At 49.1% G+C, this 22,120-nt stretch overlaps 1 protein-coding gene across 6 annotated transcripts; it reads right to left on the bottom strand.

Moving 5' to 3' along the window:
- Positions 1-1,173: 1,173 nt before the first annotated feature.
- Bax (BCL2 associated X, apoptosis regulator) lies at positions 1,174-20,047 on the bottom strand. 6 transcript variants are annotated; one of them, XM_087200465.1, is made up of 8 exons: positions 19,301-19,962; positions 18,594-18,834; positions 6,088-6,463; positions 5,219-5,270; positions 4,988-5,134; positions 4,411-4,546; positions 1,679-1,783; positions 1,174-1,439 (listed from the first exon to the last, which is right to left on the bottom strand). In XM_087200465.1, the coding sequence occupies exons 4-8, from the start codon at positions 5,245-5,247 to the stop codon at positions 1,335-1,337; spliced, it is 522 nt and encodes a 173-aa protein (XP_087056591.1). In that variant the 5' UTR covers positions 5,248-5,270; positions 6,088-6,463; positions 18,594-18,834; positions 19,301-19,962; the 3' UTR covers positions 1,174-1,334. The 6 variants fall into 6 exon arrangements, with proteins under 6 accessions (XP_087056591.1, XP_087056590.1, XP_087056592.1 ...); XM_087200464.1 differs by lacking the exons at positions 6,088-6,463; positions 18,594-18,834 and having other exon boundaries at positions 19,301-19,418; positions 19,876-20,047; XM_087200466.1 differs by lacking the exon at positions 6,088-6,463.
- Between the last annotated feature and the right edge of the window lie 2,073 nt (positions 20,048-22,120).

Here is a 22,120-nt window from a genome sequence, read left to right as displayed (position 1 = left end):
CTGTGCTGAGTCACGCTGAACTCAGCGAAGGCAGGGGCTGAGGGGGCGCGGCGCTGACCTTAGCCCTCGGGCTGCAATGTGCCACCTCGCAAACCGGCCCCACCCTCGAGGAGCAGCCCGGTGGAGCCCTGCGTGCCCCTTGTCGCTGCCTGTCCCCTGGATGCTTCCTTTGCCTGGGACCTGCCGCGGTCCCCTCGCCCCCTCTCCCGCCTGGCAGCCCAGGGTCCCCTCATAGCTTTCCCGTGACGCGGTGTCTGGGTGAGAGTTGAGGCGGGCCAGGTGTGGGAGTTACTCATTGACCGCACTGCAGACCAGAGCCAAGGACCTTTAGCCTCAGGCAGTTCCCGGCGGGAGAGGCGACCTTGAAGGGGCCCCTCCCCGGCAGCCGGAAGAAGAGCTGAGACTGCAACAAACACGATCGAAAAACCGGGATTTGCGGGGCCTGGGGGCCTGGAGGGGAGGCAGAGACCTAGAGGGAGACTGGGCAGTGAGCCCTCGTGAGAGGGGTAGAAACCCCGCAGAGGGCTGGGTGTGGTGGCACACGCTGGCCTGTAACGCCCGCACTCTTGGGAGGCGAGACTTCTCAGAAGAAGTGTGGGGGGTGTGACTCAGTGGCACCGTGCCTACCTTGAAAGCCCAAGGCCCGGAGTTTGATCCCTGGCACAAAAAAAGGGCCTGGAGACCCAGAGAAAGGGACAGAGACCTGGAGGGGGAGGGACGGACACACACACGCACACACGACTGACACGTAGTGGTCTCCTGTTCTTCCCTTTCCCAGCCTCTCCGGGAGGCCAGCACCTTCCAGGGCTGCTCCAGCTCGTCTCCAGGGAAGTCCCATCCTCTCGGTCTCCTCTCCTGGCCCTTGGGTCCCAGCCCTTGACCTGGGCTCACCTCGCCCAGCTAGAGCCCACTGCAGGTCCTCCCCACCTCCTGCACCTTGGTGGGCCAGGGAGGCTGCTCTGGGCCTGCCGCCCACACCCCTTGCCCCAGCACACGGCGTGGGCCTGGGCTGCAACAGGTAGGATGATGTGCTTGGGGCTCTGGGAGACAGGGCTAGGACGGAGCGCTCCTTAATCCAGACAGCACTGGGCACCCCAGAAAAAGACGGGCGAGTGCTCCAGGTCTCCAAGGTATCAGGTGAGCAAGCTACGGGGCCAGTGACTGACTCCACACTGTGGCTCAGGAAGGTTTATTGCCCCAGCCCCCCCGCAGGCCACACTTCCCTCCCTTCCCAATAATTACAAAAGTAAGAAAAATGCCCAGTCCCCAGTCCCATCCCTCCCACCAAAATGCCATAATTTATCCAGAAAAGACAGTCCACGGCGGTCTCGGCCTCAGCCCAAGTTCTTCCAGATGGTGAGTGAGGCAGTGAGCACGCCAGCCACGAAGATGGTCACCGTCTGCCAGGTCGGGGTTCCGAAGTAGGAGAGGAGGCCATCCTGGGGGCAGAGACACCACCTCAGCTGCTCAGCGGGCCACGTGGGGATGGGAGGGCCCAGGAGCTGGGGGGGTCACAGGGTCACCTGAGAACCTGTGGGGTTCACAGAAGTGGGGGCAGAGGGAGGGGTTGCAGTGCACTTGGGGACACTAGTTACAGACCCCATCTGGTGACCTGGGATGGGAAGGGGTGTGCCCCTGGGAGCTTGGGAAGACCCGGGTAGGGGCCCAGACGTCTCACCCAACCCCCCTGGTCCTGGATCCAGCCCAGCAGCCGCTCGCGGAGGAAGTCCAGTGTCCAGCCCATGATGGTCCTGATCAGCTCCGGCACCTTGGTACACAGCGCCTGCAGAGCGTGCTCGTGAGGGGCAGGCCTTGGCCCGCACCTAGGGAGAGGGCCCAAGCCTGCTTTTCCAGCCCTCTGCCTCCCTCGGAGTCAGTGTAATAAACTCTAAACTGGGTCAAGCTCTCCCCTGCACAGCCCCTAAACCCTCTGTGGCTCCTCAGCGCCCTCGGGATACCTGAGGGCTCTGACCTGATGTCATTTCACTTTCCTTTCCTGCTTCTGTGCTGTGCCTTCCAGACCTTCCATTGTCTGTGGTGATGGGCTGAACCCAAGGCCTTCACACTGGGCTACACCCCCAGCTCCTCCCGCACCCCGAAAGGTTCTCGCTTAATTGCTGAACTGCCCATGCTGGCCTTGAACTTGTGATCCAGATCCTCCAGGGTGCTGGGATTACAGGTGTGCACCACCATGCCTGCTAGTTGTTTCGAGGCAGGGTTTCACATCACCCAGGCTAGTATGGAACTCCTGGCCTCAAGCAAGCAAACCTCCTGCTTCAGACTCCTGAGTGGCCAGAACTAGGTGCGTACCACCATGCCTGGAAGTCCACTCTTTCCTGTCAAATGCTTTCCTCTCTCAGGACCTGTCTGTGCTGACCCTTCTGACTAAACAGGCCACAGCCAAGCAAGGTTCCACTCACCCCTCAAAGCTCACGTCAAATGTAGCTTTCCCGGGGGCGCCTTTGCAGAACACCCCCACACCCTGACCCACTCTCCTGGCTCCAGGGACTCCCCCCAGGCTTCATCTGCCTGCTTCTCCACTCTTGTCCCAGCACCAGAACACCCCACTGTCATGCTGCCTGCTGTCCCCTTCACCCCCAACACTGAAGCCCCATCGCACAATCCTGAAATCACAACGGGCTCAGAGTTCAGCCCAGTGTAAAGCACGTTCTTAGCACAGCCAAAGCCTGGGGTGTGATCCCCAGTGCCACACACACACACACACACACACACTCTCTCTCTCTACTTTCTCACCACTGCAAGCACCTGGGGCCAGGAGAATCATCTTTCAGTAGCACCATGACAGGTGCCACCTGCCAGGCTCCCTGCTAGCAGTAGTGGCCTGTGCCTGGCTAATTCTTTTTCTCTGGTGGTGCTAGGGGTCAAACCCCAGGACTTGCATCATGAGCTACATCCCCAGGCCCGCCTTTTTTTTTTTTTTTTTTTTTTTTGAGAAAAGGTCTCCCTGTGTAGTTCAGGTTGGCCTTGAACTCACTATGTAGCCCAGGCCAGTCTCGAACTCACAGTGATCCTTCTGCCTCAGCCTCCCAAGTGCTGGGATTAGAGGCATGAGCCACCACCCCCAGCAAGCCTGTCTTTTTCTGTGGTACCTAGGGCCTTCCCACTGAGCTACATGCCCAGCCTTTTGAGACAGGTGCTAAATAAGCTGCCCCAGCAGGACTTGAACTTTCGATTCTCCTCCCTCAATGCTGGGATTACAGACGGCCACCACTGTGCCTGGTTCTTCCTTCTTTATTATGAGCCGTGATCGCCAGCATAGTTTGTTGGGCTCCTCCTACCAGTATTTTCCTATGAGAATCTTCACAGGGAAAAGCTGAAAGAACTCCACCATGAGCAGCCAGACTCCTGTGGCCTGGACTGGACAATTAACATTTTGCTGTACTTGCTAGGATAATCTCTCAAATTCATAAATCTGGTCGCCTTATTCCTTTATTTAAAACCAATGCTGAAAAAAATAAAATAAAGCCAATGCCGGGCACAGAAGCATGTGCCTGTAACCCCAGCTACTTGCAAAGCTGAGGTAGGACGATCACAAGTTCAAGTCCAGCCTGGGGGAATTAGCAAGACCCTGTCTCAAATAAATAAAAAAGGGTTGGGGATGTAGCTCAGTGGGAAGGCCTGGGTTCAATTCCCTGTGCTGCAAAAACAAAATAAAACAAACAACCCACCCCCCACCCCCCAAAAAAAGCCATATCAGGTGAGGTTGCACACACAGATAACCCCAGGTTCTCGGGAGGCTCGGGAAGGATCAAAACTTCAGGTCATCTTTGTGAGGCTCTGTCTCAAACAAAAAGCTGGGAGTAGCAATGGTAGAGCACTTGCCTAGCATGCAGGAGGCCATGCCACAATAAATAAGCAAACCCAGCCAAGGGCTTGAGCAGTTAAGGTCCCTACAGTGGACATCAAGACCCCACCCAATCTGCCCTGCCCAACTCCACCCTGTCACGTGCCTCTCTCTCAAGGAAGCAGCTGGCATCAGCTGGCTTCCTCACTGTCCTCCCCACCCTTGGCTTGGTCCTGCCTCAGGGCCTTTGCTCCTTGATCCTCATCTATCAAAGCATCCTTCTCAGCACACCCTCGACACTTTCACGGAGGCCTGCTCTTGGAAGTCTGTCCAGTTCATGTTGCTCAATCACAGTACCCTGCAGTACCTGCCATACAGTCTGAGCTCATATGAATAGGGACCTAGCCTGCTTTGCCCAGTGCTGTGTCGGGGGTACCAAGTACAGACTGCTTGTTGAATGAATAAATGTAGGTGCAGATAGTCTGGAGCCATCTCTCCCTTCCCTCTGTGGTCCCTGGGCCCAGGCAGGGGTTGACCCCATGATCCCCAGGTCCTCACAGGTCTCAGGGGAAGACTCCTAGGCTTACTGCCCTGCAGCTGCCCACCTTGAGCACCAGTTTGCTGGCAAAATAGAAAAGGGCGACAACCCGGCCCCAGTTGAAGTTGCCATCAGCAAACATGTCAGCTGCCACTCGGAAAAAGACCTCTCGGGGGGAGTCTGTGTCCACGGCCGCAATCATCCTGCAGAAAAGGGGAGAACAGATGCTAGGGAGGGAGGATCTGGAAATTCTGGTGTCAGCCTCATGCCCAAGATCAGGAAGCTGAGGCCCAAACTAGACTGGAATGAAAGCAAGAGGGCAATGGGGTTGGGAAGGGGACAAGATGGACATTTAGGGATTATTATCGTGTTTGCTTTGAGAGAAGGTCTCACTATGTAGCCCAGGCTGGTCTGGAACTCACAGCGATCCTCCTGCCCCAGTCTCCAGAGTGCTGGGATTACAGGTGGGCACTGTCATACCCAGAAAGATGGACGTTCAGGAAGGTAGGCAAAGTATCCAACCCCGTGAAGGAGGGTTCCGAGATGCTGGGAGAGGGGAAGACTGGCAGTCCAGGAGCAAGGGGCAGGGGTTCTGAAGGCTGAGGGGCGCCCCGGGTGGAATGCTGGCATCCCAGGAACCATACCTCTGCAGCTCCATGTTGCTGTCCAGTTCGTCCCCAATCCGCTTGAGACACTCGCTCAGCTTCTTGGTGGACGGGTCCTGGGGCACCTGCTCCATGGCCAGCTCCAGGGTATCCCCGCCCATGTGCCCTGCTCGATCCTGGATGAAACTACATAGGAATGGAGTGGGGTGCAGAATCAGAACGGGGTGTCACCCGCCAATCCGCTCCACAATAATCAGACCTCCAACTCACCCCTGAAGCAAAAGGGCCCCTGTCTTCATGATGTGCTCAGAGCTGGTGGGCCCTGGAGGAGAGAGGAGGGAAGAGGTCCTGGACTCTTGGGTCCTAAGGGACCGGGGGACTTCGGAGGCTGGTGGTCCCGGAGGGCAGACAGGGCTGGGGGCCCTGGACTACAGGGTCCCTGGAAGATGAAGTGATTGGGAGCCCAAGCAACTGAGTCCCTGATGGAGAGCGAGCAGGGAGTCTAGGCCTGCACCCTACATTCTTAAGGGCGGAGCCCACTGGGGAACCTCGATGAACCCCACCCCTAGCCTGAGGGGCAGAGGGGAGACCCGGCCCCGCCATCAGGGCCACAGGCAGGAAGTGGTGCCGGCAACAAGCCCGGGCCTGCCCCGGGGCTCATGTTTAGGAGTCCCTGGGTTTTCTGGGTCAGGGGGAGCCAGGGAGGAAGGGATCGGGGCGCGGAGGTCAGCGGGCCGGGAATCTCAAGGAGGGAGGGGGCTGGGGGCTGGCAGCGCCCGACGCGAGAGTTTGTGCCCAGGGGAGCTCGGCGATCGCACGGCCCCGTGCCGGCAGGAGGGCTCCGGGGCGGCCCGCGACAACCTCGCATGCCCCCGCCGCCCACCGCCCGCCTCCCGCTCCCGCCTCCCGCTCCCGCCTCCCGCCTCCCGCCTCCCGCCTCCCGCCTCACCGCCTCCTCTGGGGTGCTCCCCGGACCCGTCCATCACCGCCACCGCTGCCGCCGCCACCGCCTCTCGCCGGGTCCGCCCGGCGGCTGCAGCGCGCCCAGGTCACGTGAGCACCACGGAGCGTGCGTCCCTCACGTGAGCGCCCCGCAAAATGGCCGCGACCCTGCCTCGCAGGGCATCCCGTCACCGCACCTGCCACTCCTGGGCGGAGGCACTGTCACGTGACCAGACTTGGCACCGCCCTCGAAGAGCTGGCCGTGGTACCGATCCGTCCGCCACCTTTTCAAATCGCAGCCGTCCCATCCATCAATCCATCCATCCGTACACTTATTGATTCCCAACTTTTTTTTGTTGTTTTTGGTACCAGGGGTCGAACTCGGGACCTTGGGCTTGAGAGGTAGGCAGCAGAACCACTGAGCTAAATCCCCGGTCCCTTGATTCCCAACTTTTAAATTTTCGGCAGAGTTTGAGTCTCCCCCACGCAGAAGAACAGCAAGTGCAAAGGCTCAGAAACCAAAGCAGTGTGCATCTGGGCAAGAGGTTTCCGATGGCTGAAGCCTGTGAGTGCCTGAAAATGGAATACAGCGGAGAGGTGCACGCCTGTAATCCTAGCACTCGGGAGGCTGAAGCAGGAGGATTGCAAATTCGACCCCAGCCTGGGCAGTTTAGTTACTTAGCAAGATCCTGTCTCAAAATAGAAAATTCAAAACAAGGGCCCTGGGCTCAATTCCTAGTATCACAGGGAAGGAAAAAAAAGGGAGGGGGATACAAAGTTCAAAAACTGGCAAAAACACAGCTGGGGGTGATGGCACACACCTATAATTCTAGCACTTGGGAGGCTGAAGCAGGAGGATTGCTATGAGTTTGAGACCAGCCTGGGCTACATAGTCAGTTCAAGGACAGCGAAACCCTGTCTCAAAAAAAACATAAAACAACAACAACAATGTAAAGATTCTAGCTCACCTTAGAAAGAAAACATCAATGAGTCAAAGAAACTCTGATTTGTAAAGTTGGCAGGTGACAAGCTTGGGCCTGTCCCAGAAGGAGTTGGATGGTTCTTTCAGACCTGGGTGGCAGAAAGCTCTTTGACTTGGGCCTACTGTTGAAAGAGTTCTCACAGCACCAGGATTTATAACCCTTCTCAGCATTATAATTAATTCTGTGTGCAATGTTTGAATTAAATGTTGGTCTTTTGTCTGCCTAAAATTCCCATGAGAATTGTGCTAAATTGTTCTCAGTCCCTCAATAGAGGCACACTGCTGGATTTGTGGCTATCTTTCAAACTGGATTAGTTATTCTTGCTTTTTTTTTGCAGTCCCAAGAGAGATTGTTTAAGAATTGTGTGCTGGAGGACTGAGGAACCCACAGAAGGACAGGTGCAGTCTGTCTGTGAGGTCCAGACAGAAATTCTCAGAGCAGGGATTTGCTCTGGACTCCAAATGATCACTCTGACTTGGAAACTGAAAAGGGCATCGCTCTGGTTTGGATGTGATTTGGCCCAAAGGCTCATGGGAACTCTGGTCCTGGGCCTGGTGGTGTTAAGAGGTGCTGGGACCTTTAAGAAGTGACACCTATGGTCCTGGGTTGTAGCTCAGTGGCACTGCACCTGCATCGCAAGTGCAAGGTCCTGAGTTCCATCCTTGGTACCAGAAAAAAAAAAGAAGTGGTGCCTAAAGGTAGAGCACAGGGGTACTACCCTTGGAAGTAATGTGGCCCCTGCTGCACTCTGTTACTCCAGAAGAGAAGGGCAGATCTGGCTTCCTTTTTTGTAGTGTTTTTGAGACAGGCTGTCCCTATGTAGTTCAGGCTGGCTTTGAACTCACTATGTACCCCAGGCTGGCCTCGACTTGCGGTGACCTTCCTGCCTCAGCCTCCCAGGTGCTGTGATTATGGGCATGCGCCACCACACCTGGTAAGTATTTCATTTCTACTGATAGAATTTCCAACAGTTTCTGATTTTACAGAACAAAGTTTCTGAGAGTAAGGAAGCATATCCTTGAGAGAAATCATGTTTCCTGCTAACTCTGCAGCTGCCTCTGTTTGCCTGTTACTCCTGCCCAGTGAGCCAGTGTACCCTGCTCCAGACACAGGGAAGTTTGGCTTTTACTGCAGGGACAGAGGTCACAGCTGTAGCTAATTCTGAAGACCAAGCCATTTATAACCACAGATAGACTGCACTGAAACTACCAAGACTATGGCAAGATCAGACATGACCTTGGTGATTCTCACTTCTCCCTGACAGGTGCCCTGGCCATTGTGACCCTTCCCACACAGCTGGCCAGTGACCCAGGGATCTTCTGGGAATGACACAGAGTCAAGTTATGAAAACACACATCGTTCACCTTGCTGTCTTTCTTGTCATTTGTGCTTGGGAAAGCCAGCTTCCATGTGGTGGGGACACACCTGTAGTCATCCTGTAGAGGTGCACAGGTGAAAGGAGCTGAGTCCCCTGCCCAGTCCGGGCTTTCGATGACAGGGCACTGGTTGGCATCAGAATGCCAACATTGGGAGACCCGATGCCAGGCCACACAGTTAGGCCACCATGGATGCATGACCCTTGGAAATCGTGGGATACCAGAAAGGGTTATTTTTCTAAGCTGTTATGTGTGTTTAGCTTTTTGAGTCAAGTTCTTACTATGTAGCCCAGGCTGGCCTCAAACTGTCCATCCTCCTGCCTCAGTCTCCTTGAGTGCTGGCAGTACAGGTGTGCACCACCACGCCCAGCCCCTATGCATGATTATGACACTGCATCTTCTATTGTTTGCTGTTTATTCTATATCTAAAGACAAAAGAGATGAAATAACATTTGAAAGACTCTCCTGACACCCTCATTTATGCCATTAGAAATAGATCCTAGAGCCCAGCCTGGACCACTTAGTGACTTGGCAAGAGTGTCTCAAAATTTAAAAAGGGGCAAGGTCTGTGGATGCCCTACCGAGGTCACAAGTCACGCAGAAAAAGCTGGGTCGGCCCGCTGCAGACAGGCAGCCACCTGGTTCCACACTACGAAGACGCAGAGGACACCAGACCACTGTACTGGGTCCCGCCGCTCCCGCCCCAGAGGAAGGGGCTTCTGAGTTGCTGTCCCACTGCTCCTGGTCCAGAGGAAGGGGCTTCCCGGCCACCATCCCTCCTGCTGCTCCTGGCCCCTGTCCCACCTCTTCCAGCTCAGAGGAGGTGATCCTCACGGGCACCAACAGCACGCCCCCCCAATCGAAATGAGAAAACACATAAATAAGTCTCAAAACCAGACTTCCAGATCACCTACAGCAACCCCAAAGGGAGATGAAATGGAACACTCTGATACTCAACCACATGGACCCACTGAACTGGCAACAAAAGGGGATCTGGAAAAAATGAAATCAGAAATAATTTCTCAGATAACAGGAGAGACTGTGTTCCTAGTACAAGACATGATTAATAAATCTAGAGAGGAGCTGAGGAACATGATGGAATCCCAACATAGGAAACAAATGGAATCCATAAAACAGATGCAAATAGATTTCCAGGAGATGAAAAACTCCATTGAAAGTCTACACAGCAGAATGAGCCAATGTGAGGACAGAATTTCAGATACAGAAGATAAGATTGCAATTAATGGCCAGGAAAAGAAAAATTGCTTCAAAATTATAAGGGAACATGAGAAAGCAATCCAGCAGCTGCTAGACAATTCGAAGAAGAATAACATAAGACTGATCCAAGTCAATGAAGAAACAAGAGAGAGTGCATATGACATAAAAAAACTCTTCATAGAAGTAATGGCAGAAAACTTCCCAAGCAGGGGGAAAGAACTTGACATACAGATAAGTGAGGCACATAGGACTCCAAATAGCCTTGATCAAAAAGAATCTACACAGGGCTGGGGTTTTAGCTCAGTGGTTTCACCGCCTGCTGTGCAAGCGCAAGGACCCGAGTTCGATCCCCAGTACCAAAAAAACAAAAAACAAAAAACAACTACACATAGGCATATAATTGTTAAGATTCCAGAAACTCAACAGAAGAACAAAGTTCTATAAGCAGTCAGAGAAAAGAAACAAATCACATACAAAGGAAACCCATCAGAATCACAGCAGACTTCTCAACACAAACCATCAAGGCAAGAAGAGCTTGGAGTGACATATTCCAAGCCCTAAAAGAAAACAGCCTCCAATCCAGGTTGATGTACCATGCAAAACTATCTTTCAAAATGGATGGAGAAATAAGATATTTCCATGACAAAGAGCACCTTAGGAACTTCATGAATACCAAACCAGCACTCCAAAAAATTTTACACAATATCCTAGGAACAGACATTGAGGATCACAACCCCAGGAAGCAAAGCAGCATGAACCCATCTGGCATGACAAGAAATTAAATGTAGAGGGGGAGAACCCAACAAAAAGAAAAAGTCACGGCAATGACAAGTCAGTATGTTTCAGTTATAACCATCAACGTTAATGGTCTCAATTCACCAATCAAAAGATACAGACTGGCAGAATGGGTCAAGAAGCAAAATCCAACAATATGCTGAATACAAGAAACACACTTAATTCAAAATGAAACTCATAGACTGAAAGTTAAAGGGTGGAAAACAATACTCTATGCGACAGGAACCCCCAAAAAAGCAGGAGTAGCTATCCTCTTTGCAGATCAAATAGATGTCAAACCAACACTGATTAAGAGAGACAAAGAAGGACATTACATCCTTGTAAAGGGAAGAATCCAAGAGGAAGAGATGACAATCATAAATATCTATGCACCAAACACTAGTGCACCCAACTACATAAAAAAAAATTCTAACAGACATGAAAAGTCATATATGCACTAATACAATTGTAGTGGGGGACCTCAACACCCCACTGTCACAAATAGATAGATCAACTAGACAAAAAATGAGTAATGAAATACTAGAACTCAATCGAACTCTTGAACAAATGAACTTAACAGATGTTTACAGAGTCTTCCACCCCACAAAATCAGAATACACATTCTTCTCAGCTGCACATGGGTCATTCTCCAAAATAGACCACATACTCACACATAGAACATGTTTAAGTAAGTGCAAAGGAATTGAAGTTATCCCCTGTATATTATCAGACCATAGTGCGATGAAATTGGAGATCCATAGCAAAAGAAACTGGAAAAATTTCATAAACATGTGGAAATTGAACAACATACTTCTGAATAACCAATGGGTTACAGAGGAAATTAAAGAAGAAATCAGACAGTTCCTTCAATTAAATGACAATACAACATATCGGAATCTATGGGACACAATGAAAGCAGTCTTATGAGGGAAATTCATAGCAGTCAATACGCATATTAGGAAAACAAATGAACCCAATTAAACAACCTGATGCTGAACCTCAAGGTTCTAGAAAAAGAAGAGAAGGACAACCCCAGAGCTCATACAAGGGAGGAAATTATAAAGATCAAAGGAGAAATCAATGCAATGGTGACTAAGAGAATGATACAAAAAATCAATGAAGCCAAGAGTTGGTTCTTCGAAAGAATCAACAAAATTGACAAACCCTTAGCCAACCTTATCAGAAAAAGGAAGGAAAAGGCCCAAATCCATGCAATTAAGAATGAAAAGGGTGAAATTACAACAGACCCAGCAGAAATCCAGAGGATCATCAATACCTACTTCCAGAACCTATAAGCCAATAAGATGGAAAACACAGAAGAAATGGACAGATTCCTAGATACATATGAATTACCAAAGTTGAACGAAGAAGACCTAAAAATTCTAAACAACCCAATATCAACCAATGAAATTGAAAAAGTAATAAAAAACTTATCAACTAAGAAAAGCCCGGGCCCTGATGGCTTCACTGCTGAATTCTACAAGACATTTAGAGAGGAACTGCTGCCACTACTGTTGAAACTCTTCAATGAAATTGAAAGGGAAGCAATACTCCCAAATTTATTCCTGGAAGCAAGCATCACCTTGATCCCCAAAGCAGAGAAAGACCCAACCAAAAAGGAGAACCATAGGCCAATCTCACTAATGAACATAGATGCAAAAATCCTTCATAAGATACTGGCAAATAGAATGCAGAAGATCATCAAGAAGATCATACACCCTGATCAAGTGGGATTCATCCCAGGGATGCAGGGATGGTTCAACATACTCAAATCAATCAATGTAATACACTAGATCAATAGAGCCAAGGACAAAAACCATATGATTATCTCCATAGACGCAGAAAAAGCATTTGACAAAATCCAACATGCATTTATGATAAAAACCCTACAAAAAATTGGAATACATGGTCTCTACCTCAAACTGATAAAAGCCATCTATGAAAAACCAACAGCCAATATCATACTAAATGGTCAAAAACTGAACTCCTTCACACTAAAATCAGGAACAAGACAAGGATGTCCACTATCACCACTCTTGTTCAATATAGTTCTGGAAACATTAGCCATGGCAATTAGACAAGACAAAGGCATAAAAGGAATAAAGATAGGAAATGAAGAAGTCAAATTGTCATTATTTGCAGATGACATGATACTGTATATTGAAGACCCCAAGAACTCCACCAAAAGTCTTCTAGACTTAATAACCAAATTCAGTCAAGTAGCTGGTTACAAGGTCAACACACAAAATCAATAGCTTTCCTCTACACCAATGACAGACTCACTGAGAGGGAAATAGGGCAAATAATTCCTTTCACAATAGCATCCAAAAAACTGAAATACCTAGGAATCATCCTAACAAAAGAAATCAAAGACCTCTTCTCTGAAAACTATGGCACTCGGAAAAGAGAGATTGAAGATGATATCAGAAAATGGACAGACATCCCCTGCTCCTGGGTAGGAAGGATTAATATAGTGAAAATGGCCATACTTCCAAAACTGCTATATAGATTTAATGCAATTCCAATTGAGATCCCAGCAGCATAGTTCATGGACTTTGAGAAAACAATCAAAAAATTCATTTGGAACAAGAAGAGACCCAGAATAGCAAAAGCAATTCTAGGTAACAGAGACATGGCAGGGGATATCACAATCCCCAACTTGAAACTATACTACAAAGGTACTGTGATTAAAAACAGCATGGTACTGGCAAAGAAACAGACCTGAGGACCAGTGGAACAGATTAGAAGATGTAGAAACAATGCCAGACACACTCAGCCATCTCATCTTCGATAAAGGAGCCAAACACCCTCACTGGAGGAAAGATAGCCTCTTTAATAAATGGTGCTGGAAAAATTGGCTTTCAACTTGCCAAAGATTAAAACTAGACCTATATCTCTCGCCATGCACTAAACTAAAATCAAAATGGATTAAAGATCTAAATATTAAAATAGAAACTCTGAACCAGTTGGAACAGAGGTTAGGTAGAACTCTTGAAGACATTGGTGTAGGAAAAGATTTTATGAACAAAACCTCAGTTGCCCATGAACTAGCACAAACAATCAACAAGTGGGATCTTCTTATTAAAAAGCTTCTGCACAGCAAGAGAAACCATCAGCAGTGTGAAGAGACAACCCACAATGTGGGAAAAAATCTTCACCTGCTTTTCCTCAGACAAAGGTCTACTATCTCGAATCTATAAAGAACTTAAAAAGATCAGACCTCCCAAATTTAAAGACCCAATCCAAAAATGGGCATCTGAAATGAACAGACATTTCTCAGACAAAGAAGTAGAAATAGCAAATAAATACATGAAAAAATGTTCAACATCACTGGTCATTCGAGAGATGCAAATGAAAACAACACTGAGATTCTACCTCACCCCAGAAAGAATGGCTGCTATCATGAAATCAACCAATAACCAATGCTGGAGGGGCTGTGGGGAAAGAGGAACCCTGCTCCATTGCTGGTGGGAGTGTAGACTGGCGCAAGCACTGTGAAAATCAGCATGGAGATACCTCAAAGAACTAGGACTGGAAGTTCCATTTGACCCCGCTATTCCCCTGCTGGGGATCTTCCCCAAAGAATTAAAAGAATCATATCACAGTGATATATGTGGGCCCATGTTCATAGCTCCACAGTTTGTGATAGCTAAAACTTGGAAACAGCCCAAATGCCCATCAACCTGTGACTGGATAAAGAAAATGTGGATTTTTTATAAAATGGAGTACTACTAAGCCATAAAAAATGAGAAATTAGAGACATTTATAGCTAAGTGGATGCACATTGAGGCCATACTCTTAAGTGAAATACATAGGACACACATGTATAAATACCAAATAGTTTCTCTGGTGTGAGAAACTGAAAGTGTAAATAAGGACTGAAATGTATAATAGGTAATGTGAAATAGGAAGAAAAGGGACAAAGGGGAAGAAAGTGGGAGGGCTAGGGGAAAGGATAGAAGGGAATGGGATTAATATGAGAAAATGGAAAACTAGGAACAAAATCTTTGTAAATAGGGAGGAATGGAGGGGTTGAAGGGAGGGCTGGGCAAGGGTGAAAAATAAGAACCAAGAGAGACTATGTAAAGGTGCAAATTTCCAACGATGAATGTCATTATATTGTATACCTAAAACGTACCAATGACTAGAATGAATAATTGATAATGCAAAATAGGAAGAAAAGGTCCAAAGGGGTAGGGGTAGTGGGAGGGGCAGGGGGAAGGAAAGAAGGGAAAGGAAAAATGATGAGAAATGGAAAAAATGGAAATAAAGTCTTTGTAAATAGGGAAGGGTGGAGGGCGTGAAGGGAGGGCTAGGAATGGGGAAAAAATAAGAACCAAGATGCATTATGTAAAGGTACAATTCCCAATGAGAACTGTAATTGTAGGGCCGGGGATTTAGCTCAGTGGTTTCACCGCCTGCTGCGCAAGCGCAAGGAACCAAGTTCGATCCCCAGTACAAAAAAAAAAAAAAAAAAGAAATGTAATTGTGTTGTATACCTAAAATGTACCAATAAAAGAATTTAACAACAACAAAAAAATTTTAAAAAGGGCAAGGATGTAGTTCACTGCAAAGGCCCTGAATTCAATCCCCCATACTGAAAAAAAAAGGTCAGTAGGTCCCGGCCACTCACAAGGAGTGGGTCATACAGGGGCTATACTTGCTGCTCCAAAAGAAATGAAAGCAAGTCTTGCTTAGAGTGAGGCACTGACCTTATCAGTGGGCCAAGCCTCCTGTGGCCTCCTTCATTGGCCTTAAATTGGGAAGGGCAGAGCTCAAGCTCTGACCTTGCCGAAAGAGCTGCACTCATAACCTTGGCTAGAGGGTGGTGAGGACAAAGCCCTCCCTCCCTCCCTGGCGAGACAGATAAGGGTCTGGGGCTGGGGGAGGCTAATACAGGCAAGGCAGGGCCTCCAAGTGAATGGCCAGCAGCTAACATCTAGTGAGAAGCCAGTGTGCTTAGGCTGACTCCTATGCCATTTGCTATGGCCTGACCGTGTATTACTCCCCAAATTCATGTCCTTTTAGAGGTGAGTAGGTCATCAAGGCTTGACCCACAGGAAAGGCTTTAGTACCCCTATAAAAGAGGCTTGAAGCCCCAGGCATTGTGGCTTATTCTTGTAATCTCAGCACTTGGGAGGCTGAGGCAGGAGGATTGCTATGAGTTCAAGACCAGCCTGAGCCACAATAGTGAGACCTTATCTCAACTCCCCCCTCAAAAAAAAAATTAACAAAAAGAGGTTTGAAGCCAGGTGTGGTGGTGCACACCTATAAATCCCAGCACTGGGGGCGCTGAGGCAGAAAAATCATGTTTGACAATGACAACATGGAACAATGACCTCAGAGGAGGGAAAGGATGTTCCCCAGAGGACCCGGTTAATCAAAGAAATGGAGCCTGAGCCTTAGTTGGGGCAGCTGCTACCTTGGGCTTGGCCATCTTCAGGCCTTTCTCTCTCTCTGCAAATCCACCATTTTGCAATAAACTTTGCCTCTGTGCTATTCCAAGCTCACAAATCTTCTTAGAAATCTGTCATTGAAGACACGGAGAACCAAGGCGTAGGTGTCGCTGGTTGCTCTTGACTTAGGACCTGGCTTCTGGTCCACTGCTACCCACTCTGTTCCCTGCCTGAGGTCACTTGGGCTGTTTGGCTCCATGTCACAGCTGCCCTTAACAGTGTCTTCAACTATGAAACCAGCACCATGGAAGGCAACAGGGACAAAGAAAACTTTCTGGCTGGAAACCAGAGGTCAGAGTTGGCGGGGGTGGGAGTGGGGGGGTGTCTCACCCTCTGTCCAGGCCAGTTTGAGTTGTGCTTCTTACACTTTCATAGGTGTAGTTTTGTTGGTTTGGTTTGGTTTTATTTTTGAATTTGAGACAGGATTTCCATAACTCAGGCTGGACTTGACCATACGGCAATCCTCCTGACTCAGCCTCCCGAGTGCTGGGATCACAGGCATCTGACACCAGTACATTCCTTTTATTTATTTTCGCATGTAGCCCAGGCTGGCCTCGAACTCAAAGCAATCCTCCTGCCTCAGCCTCCCCAGTGCTGGAATTACAGATATGCACCTCTACATCTGGCTACATTGCTGTTATTTAAATCACTTAGTCCTTGGCACTTCGTTGTGCTTGGCTCAGAACATTAATACACTCAGCCTCTTCCCTGCTGTCCACCCTTCAGATGGTCCACAGAAATCTTTCCTTCCCTGAGAGCTGACTGTCTAACCCCTGCTCAGTACCTTTCTATGCTCCCCATGGCCTAACAGCAGCTCCCAGCTATTGGGCTCATTTACTAGGCAAGTTATGTCTGCGCCGTTTTATGAACCATTCCTAAATCCCTGCCAGGTGACTCTCCCTAGTTTAAAGTCCTCTCTTTCTATTACAGGATTAGAAAGCACCAATAAAAATGATGAAGTAATAAACTTGCACAATGTTGACACCAGCAAGGGACAGTGAGGAGGCATATACAGTAGCCACATTAAATCTGGGCCATCTGGGCCAGGGATTTAGCTCAGTGCTTCTGCTGCCTGCTTAGCAAGTGCAAGGTCCCCTGGTACCCTCCAAAAAAAAAAAAAATCTGGGCCAAATACCTCTTGGATACATGAAACTTGGCTAGCTGTGTCTTGGGCTTGCAACACCTAGACAGGCCACTGGGGAAGTACATGGCAGCCATTGCTACTACTGGCAGAATCTACAGCAAGGTGTTTAGGGCCATAATACTTCTCAGCATGGAAATAGCTAACAGGTGCCATTTGGTGGCCATTTTAACTACTGGCACTGTCCACTGACACTGGATCATAATCTAAGTACTGGAATTTCTTGGACTCTTTGGTTAGGCAAAGCAAAGACTGCTTGATGTTGAGGATGGAAGGAGATTCCTTAATCCTTCTGATCTTGATCCCTGGAAAGGGACCAGAACTAAGCCCATTCTCAACAGCTGAAAAAGGATCCACACAACCAAGCCAGACCTGCCATGTTTGCTGAGGGCTTAATGCAATGGATTCCACAGTGATCGTGTTACAAGGACGGCTCTTTTATTTTTTATTTTTTTTGGTACCAGAGATAGAACTCAGGACCTTGCACTTTTGAGGCAGGTGGCGGAACCACTGAGCTAAGTCCCTGGGTTTAAAAAAAAAAATCGGCTGGGAATTTAGCTCAGTGGTTCTGCTGCCTGCCTCGAAAGGGCAAGGTCCCGAGTTCAGTACCTGGTACCAAAAAACCTCCCCAAAAAACACCCACCCCCCCAATCACTAATTTTACTGGGCATGGCACTGAGGCAGGAGGATCACTATGAGTTCAAGACCAGCCTAAACCGTATAGTGAGATTTTGTCTCAAAAAACAAACAAACCATCACTGATTTTAGGAGTCACACAGCTGGAAGATACACTATTAGTTTTAGCTTTGCTGTGGTGACACCTCTACACAATGGGTTAAAAACTTCTCCAGGGAATGTGACTCCTCCGTCCTCCGTCCTCGGGAAAAATTGCTTTTCTTTATCTTCCCTGGTCTTCCAGAGAAAAGTTGCCTTTTGCTATCTTCCCCTCTTCCCCATGGAAAGGATACCTTTGATATCCAGGTACACTGGAGAATTAGCTAGTCCTCAGAAAAGGAACTAAAAAGACGAGCCGTGAGACTTCCTACTCAATTTCTTTTTTCTTTCCTCCTTTCTCCCTTTCTTTTTCCCTCCCTTTCTTTCTTCCTCCCTCTCTCCTTTCCTTTCTCTGTTCTTCCTTGTGGTAGGGATTGACCAGGGGCTCTCTCCAATGGAGTTACACCCAACCCTACTCTTCTTACAAATTTAAGACAGAGTCTTGTTGTGTTGCCTGGGCAGGACTTGATCCCCCATCTCAGCCTCCCTAAATGCTGTGCTTATGGGTCAGTAACTTTCTTTAGATTTACAGAACCCAGAGCATCCAGTTACCTACACAAAACAGCAGACCCCATAATCTGTAACTACTCTGGAATTTGGAAATACCTTGGTGCCCTCCTACTGGGATCTACTTCCACAAAACTCCCTAGATAAGCCTTTTCCCTGCAACCTCTAAACAAGATGGTCTTGGTTGATGTCAGCTTCCATCTTCTTTAGTTTGCTAGCTTTCCAAACAACTCTTTCTCTTTGCCTCAACAACTTGTCTTTGAGTCATGGCCTGTTAGAGTGGCAAGCACTGAACTTTGGTTTGTGCTCTCAATGGGTGTGGCCAGTACATTCAACTATACCCCAACTGACCCTGCTCCATTCCTGTGGCCATCTCGACTGTGGAAGATGCCTTGGTTCTCCAAAAACGTCTGCTGGTGGCCATGTTTAGTAATGGCAAGCAGTGCTACAGTGAATGTTGGTTGAGGCCCTCACCTCCATAAGGAAGAGACCTTGGGTTTGGGCCTCTGAGACCATCTTGCGAACTTCTGGAGCGTTCATACCCATGGGCTTCTCACACAGGACAGCCTTGCCTACTGCCAGAGACATCAGCACCGAAGCCTTGTGCTGAGGGTGCTGAGTGCCAATATAGGCCACTTCTAAGGTAGAAGATGACTTAGCTCAGTGGCGCCATGCCTGCCTTGCAAGCACAAGGTCCCGTGTTCGATCCCTGATACTGGAAAAAAAAAGTTATAAAAGAAGAAAAAGGTAAGTAGTTAGGTGATGCGAGACCTGTGCGACCTGTCCACAGTCAGAGGGCTCCCCCATCCATGGGCAAAGTCCTCACACCCTAATATCCCTTTAGGAAGGAAGGAAACAATTGCTGTCACCTCTAGACATTGTCAGTATTCTGCTTCCAGCATATGAAGTGGGTCTTCCACCACACCTCCTTTTTCTGAGTTGGGGTCTTGCTATGTTGCCCACATAGGGGCAGATAGAAGGCCAAAAACAATAACCCAGGACAAAACCCGGATGAATAACATTGCGAAATCATCACATGCTTATACTTGAGAAATAAACTCCTTGTTACCCGTGGTTAACAAGTCCCCAAATAACCATGTCCTCTTCCCAGAAACAAAGGTTAGGACCCAGATTGGGCTAGGTCACACCAGTGAAACAGTTATTTTTAGAAACCACCTTACCTCTAAGTATGAAGTACACCTCAAACTTCTTTCTTGCAGCACCACTCTGTTAAGATAGTGTTACTTGGGCCGGGGATTTAGTTCAGTGGTTCTACCGCCTGCCTCGCAAGCACAAGGACTCGAGTACGATCCCCGGTAGCAAAAAAAAAAAAAAAAAGATAGCGTTACTCCTGTTTCCTTGCCATTTGCCACACTTCTAAAATAGACTCACTTTGCACTACATCAGTCTCGATTCTCCCATTTTCCGCTAAGAGCCCCACTTCTGGATTCCTCCCTGGAGTAATAGCACGAAGGACACGAAGGACATGAAGAGAGGTGGAGGGTCATTGGGGACCCCTACCCCCCTACCTCTCCCCGCTGGACACAACACCCAGGGTGGTCTTGAACTCCTGGGCTCGAGCCACTCTCCTGCCTCAGCCTCCGGAATACCTGGTATTCCCAGCGTGAACCATCGCGCCTGGCTTGCAGGGGTTAATTAAACCCTTACCAGAGTACCCGCTTGAGCGGCATGTACACTAAAATTAAACCCTTGACAGATTCCTTGGCTTCTTTAGAAATTTAAGCTTGGTTCTTACTGCGGAAGGTTGACTCGATTGAATATCGCGACAGATCAAATCCGTTCGTGCCCCTCGGGCGGGCCCCTAGCCCGGGGAGCCTCACGTTTCCTACGGGGCAGCCCGGAGCCGACGCGCCGGCCACCCTCGCCACTCACCCACATTCGGGCCCTTGGCCAGCTCCTCAGGGGAGCCGTACGCCTTGGGGACGCCGTGTTTCCGCGCAAACCCCTGCGCCCGGCTCAGCTCGCGGGCCGCTACCGCCACCACCCGGAGGACGCCGGGATCAGACTCACGGGGCTGGAGCAGGTGCGGCCGGCCGGAGGATAAGACCCTCCGACCCTCCAGGGCTAGGGCTACAGGACTGAGGTGGAGAAGAAAAGGAGGGAGCGGGGAAACAGCCGTGGTGTAGGATCCTCGCTACCCGGACCCAGGAGCCCGTTCCCCCAGGACCCGGAGGGGAGCAGACCTGGTGGTCGGAGCGGGGCAGCGGGCCCGGCACAGTGGTGAAGTCGCTGGAGATGAGGCCGACGGACACGATGCCCCAGCGGAGCGCCATCTGCACAACTCCAAGCCCCGGTATTTTGGGATCGAGTGCTCCTTCGCCAGCACTTAGACTCAAGTCAAAGTTTAAGGAACCAAGTCTGGCCTTGATGCCCCGCCCCAGCATCCAACGCTGCGTTTCCTTGGCCTCCAGTCCCGAGGTGACCCACGGAGGTCCTTCGGTTCTCGCATGCTGTGGCAACAGCTCAATGTGGCTCTGCTTTCCGGAGTTTACCTTCAACCCCCGGGACTGAAAATCTGTTCTTTGGACCACGTTATAGACCTTATCCCGGGGTTTACTGCTTACGCAGCGCCTTTTTAGTCGTCCAGGGAGACAAAGAGAAATAATAGCAAAAATAATAATTACTCATGCGCATAAAGCGGTGCTGCAGGTCAGGCAACCAGCCTCATGCTAATTTTCCCCCACAGAACTGGAAAGTTCCAAAACAAAGCACCCCTCATTCTCCTGTTTGCTCTCTCTCTCTCCTTTTCCTTTTTCGGTGCCAGGAATATGGGACCTCACGCTTGCGAGGCAGGCACTGCACTGCTGAGCTACCCACTCGGGTTTTTCTCCCAGAGGAAACAAAAAGAAAAGAACTTGTGCGTTTAGGGGGCTTTTGGTACCGGGGGTCGAACTGGGGTCCTTGTGCTTTCGAGGCAGGCGTTAGAACCACTGAGCTAAAGCCTCAGTCCAGAGCTTGTGTTTGTACATAGACTTGTGCCTGAATATTTGCAGAAGTATATTCTGTAAAAGCTCAAGCCTAGATGTCTTTTGGGGAAGTTCTCAGAATCAAAATGGAATCACTGTTTTGTTTTTGGTGGTACTGTAGCAGCAGATTAGAGGAACATAAAAAATCCAGGGCAGGGGCTGGGGATATAGCTCAGTGATAGTTTGTTTATCATGCAAAAAGGCCCTGGGTTCAATCCTAAGCACCACAGAAAAAAACCCAAAAAATAGATCTTAAACAAAAATAAAATTTACAAAATGGGGCAAAACATGGATGACAAACAAGATCATCACATGGTTATTTGTGGCTGATGATTGCAAAATCAACATGCTTATCTGTGTACCATGTATGAGAAAACATATCCTTATGAAAGTGTTATATTTACCGTAAGCTGACCTTATCCTCTTTGGTGAAAAAAAGCCCAGACCCTGATTGGTCTAGGCCACACCAATCAACAAAACAGATTTATTCTTTTTTTTTTTTTTTTTTTTGTACCCAGGATCTAACTCAGGACTTTGTGCTTGCAAGGCAGGGGCAGTGCCACTGAGCTAAATCCCCAGCCCAAAACAGCTTTACTCATAAATACGGGCACTTCTCCAGCAGGAGGCCCCCACTCTGCTGCTAAGATGGCTCTTCTGCTTTCTCTGCATTTGCCACACTTTAAAATTTAGCTTCACACTATACCAGTCTTGACTCCCATTTTCTGCCACGTTTTCATTCTTCACTGGAGTGAGGGCAAGGACCTGAAGAGAGGCGGAGGGTCATTACAGGGACCCATAGTCTCCCCACACTCCCACTGGACACAACAGTACTAGGGATTGAACCCAGGGCCTTCACACGGAGCCACATCCCCAACCCTTTTTATTTTGAGAAAGGGTCTAAATTGCTGAAGTCTCCAGGCTGGGCTTGAACTTGTGATCCTCCTGGCTCAGCCTCTCAGAGTGCTGGGATCTCAGGCCTGTGCCACCACACGTGGCTTCACCATTTTATCTTGA

The sequence above is a fragment of the Heterocephalus glaber genome, unplaced genomic scaffold, assembly GCF_053883595.1.
Source record: "Heterocephalus glaber isolate CG9 unplaced genomic scaffold, H.glaber_assembly_v1.0 deba00001744, whole genome shotgun sequence".
In the NCBI taxonomy this organism is placed as follows: domain Eukaryota; kingdom Metazoa; phylum Chordata; class Mammalia; order Rodentia; family Bathyergidae; genus Heterocephalus; species Heterocephalus glaber.
Note: the sequence above shows the minus strand (reverse complement) of the source record. Positions and strands in the feature narration are given on the sequence as shown.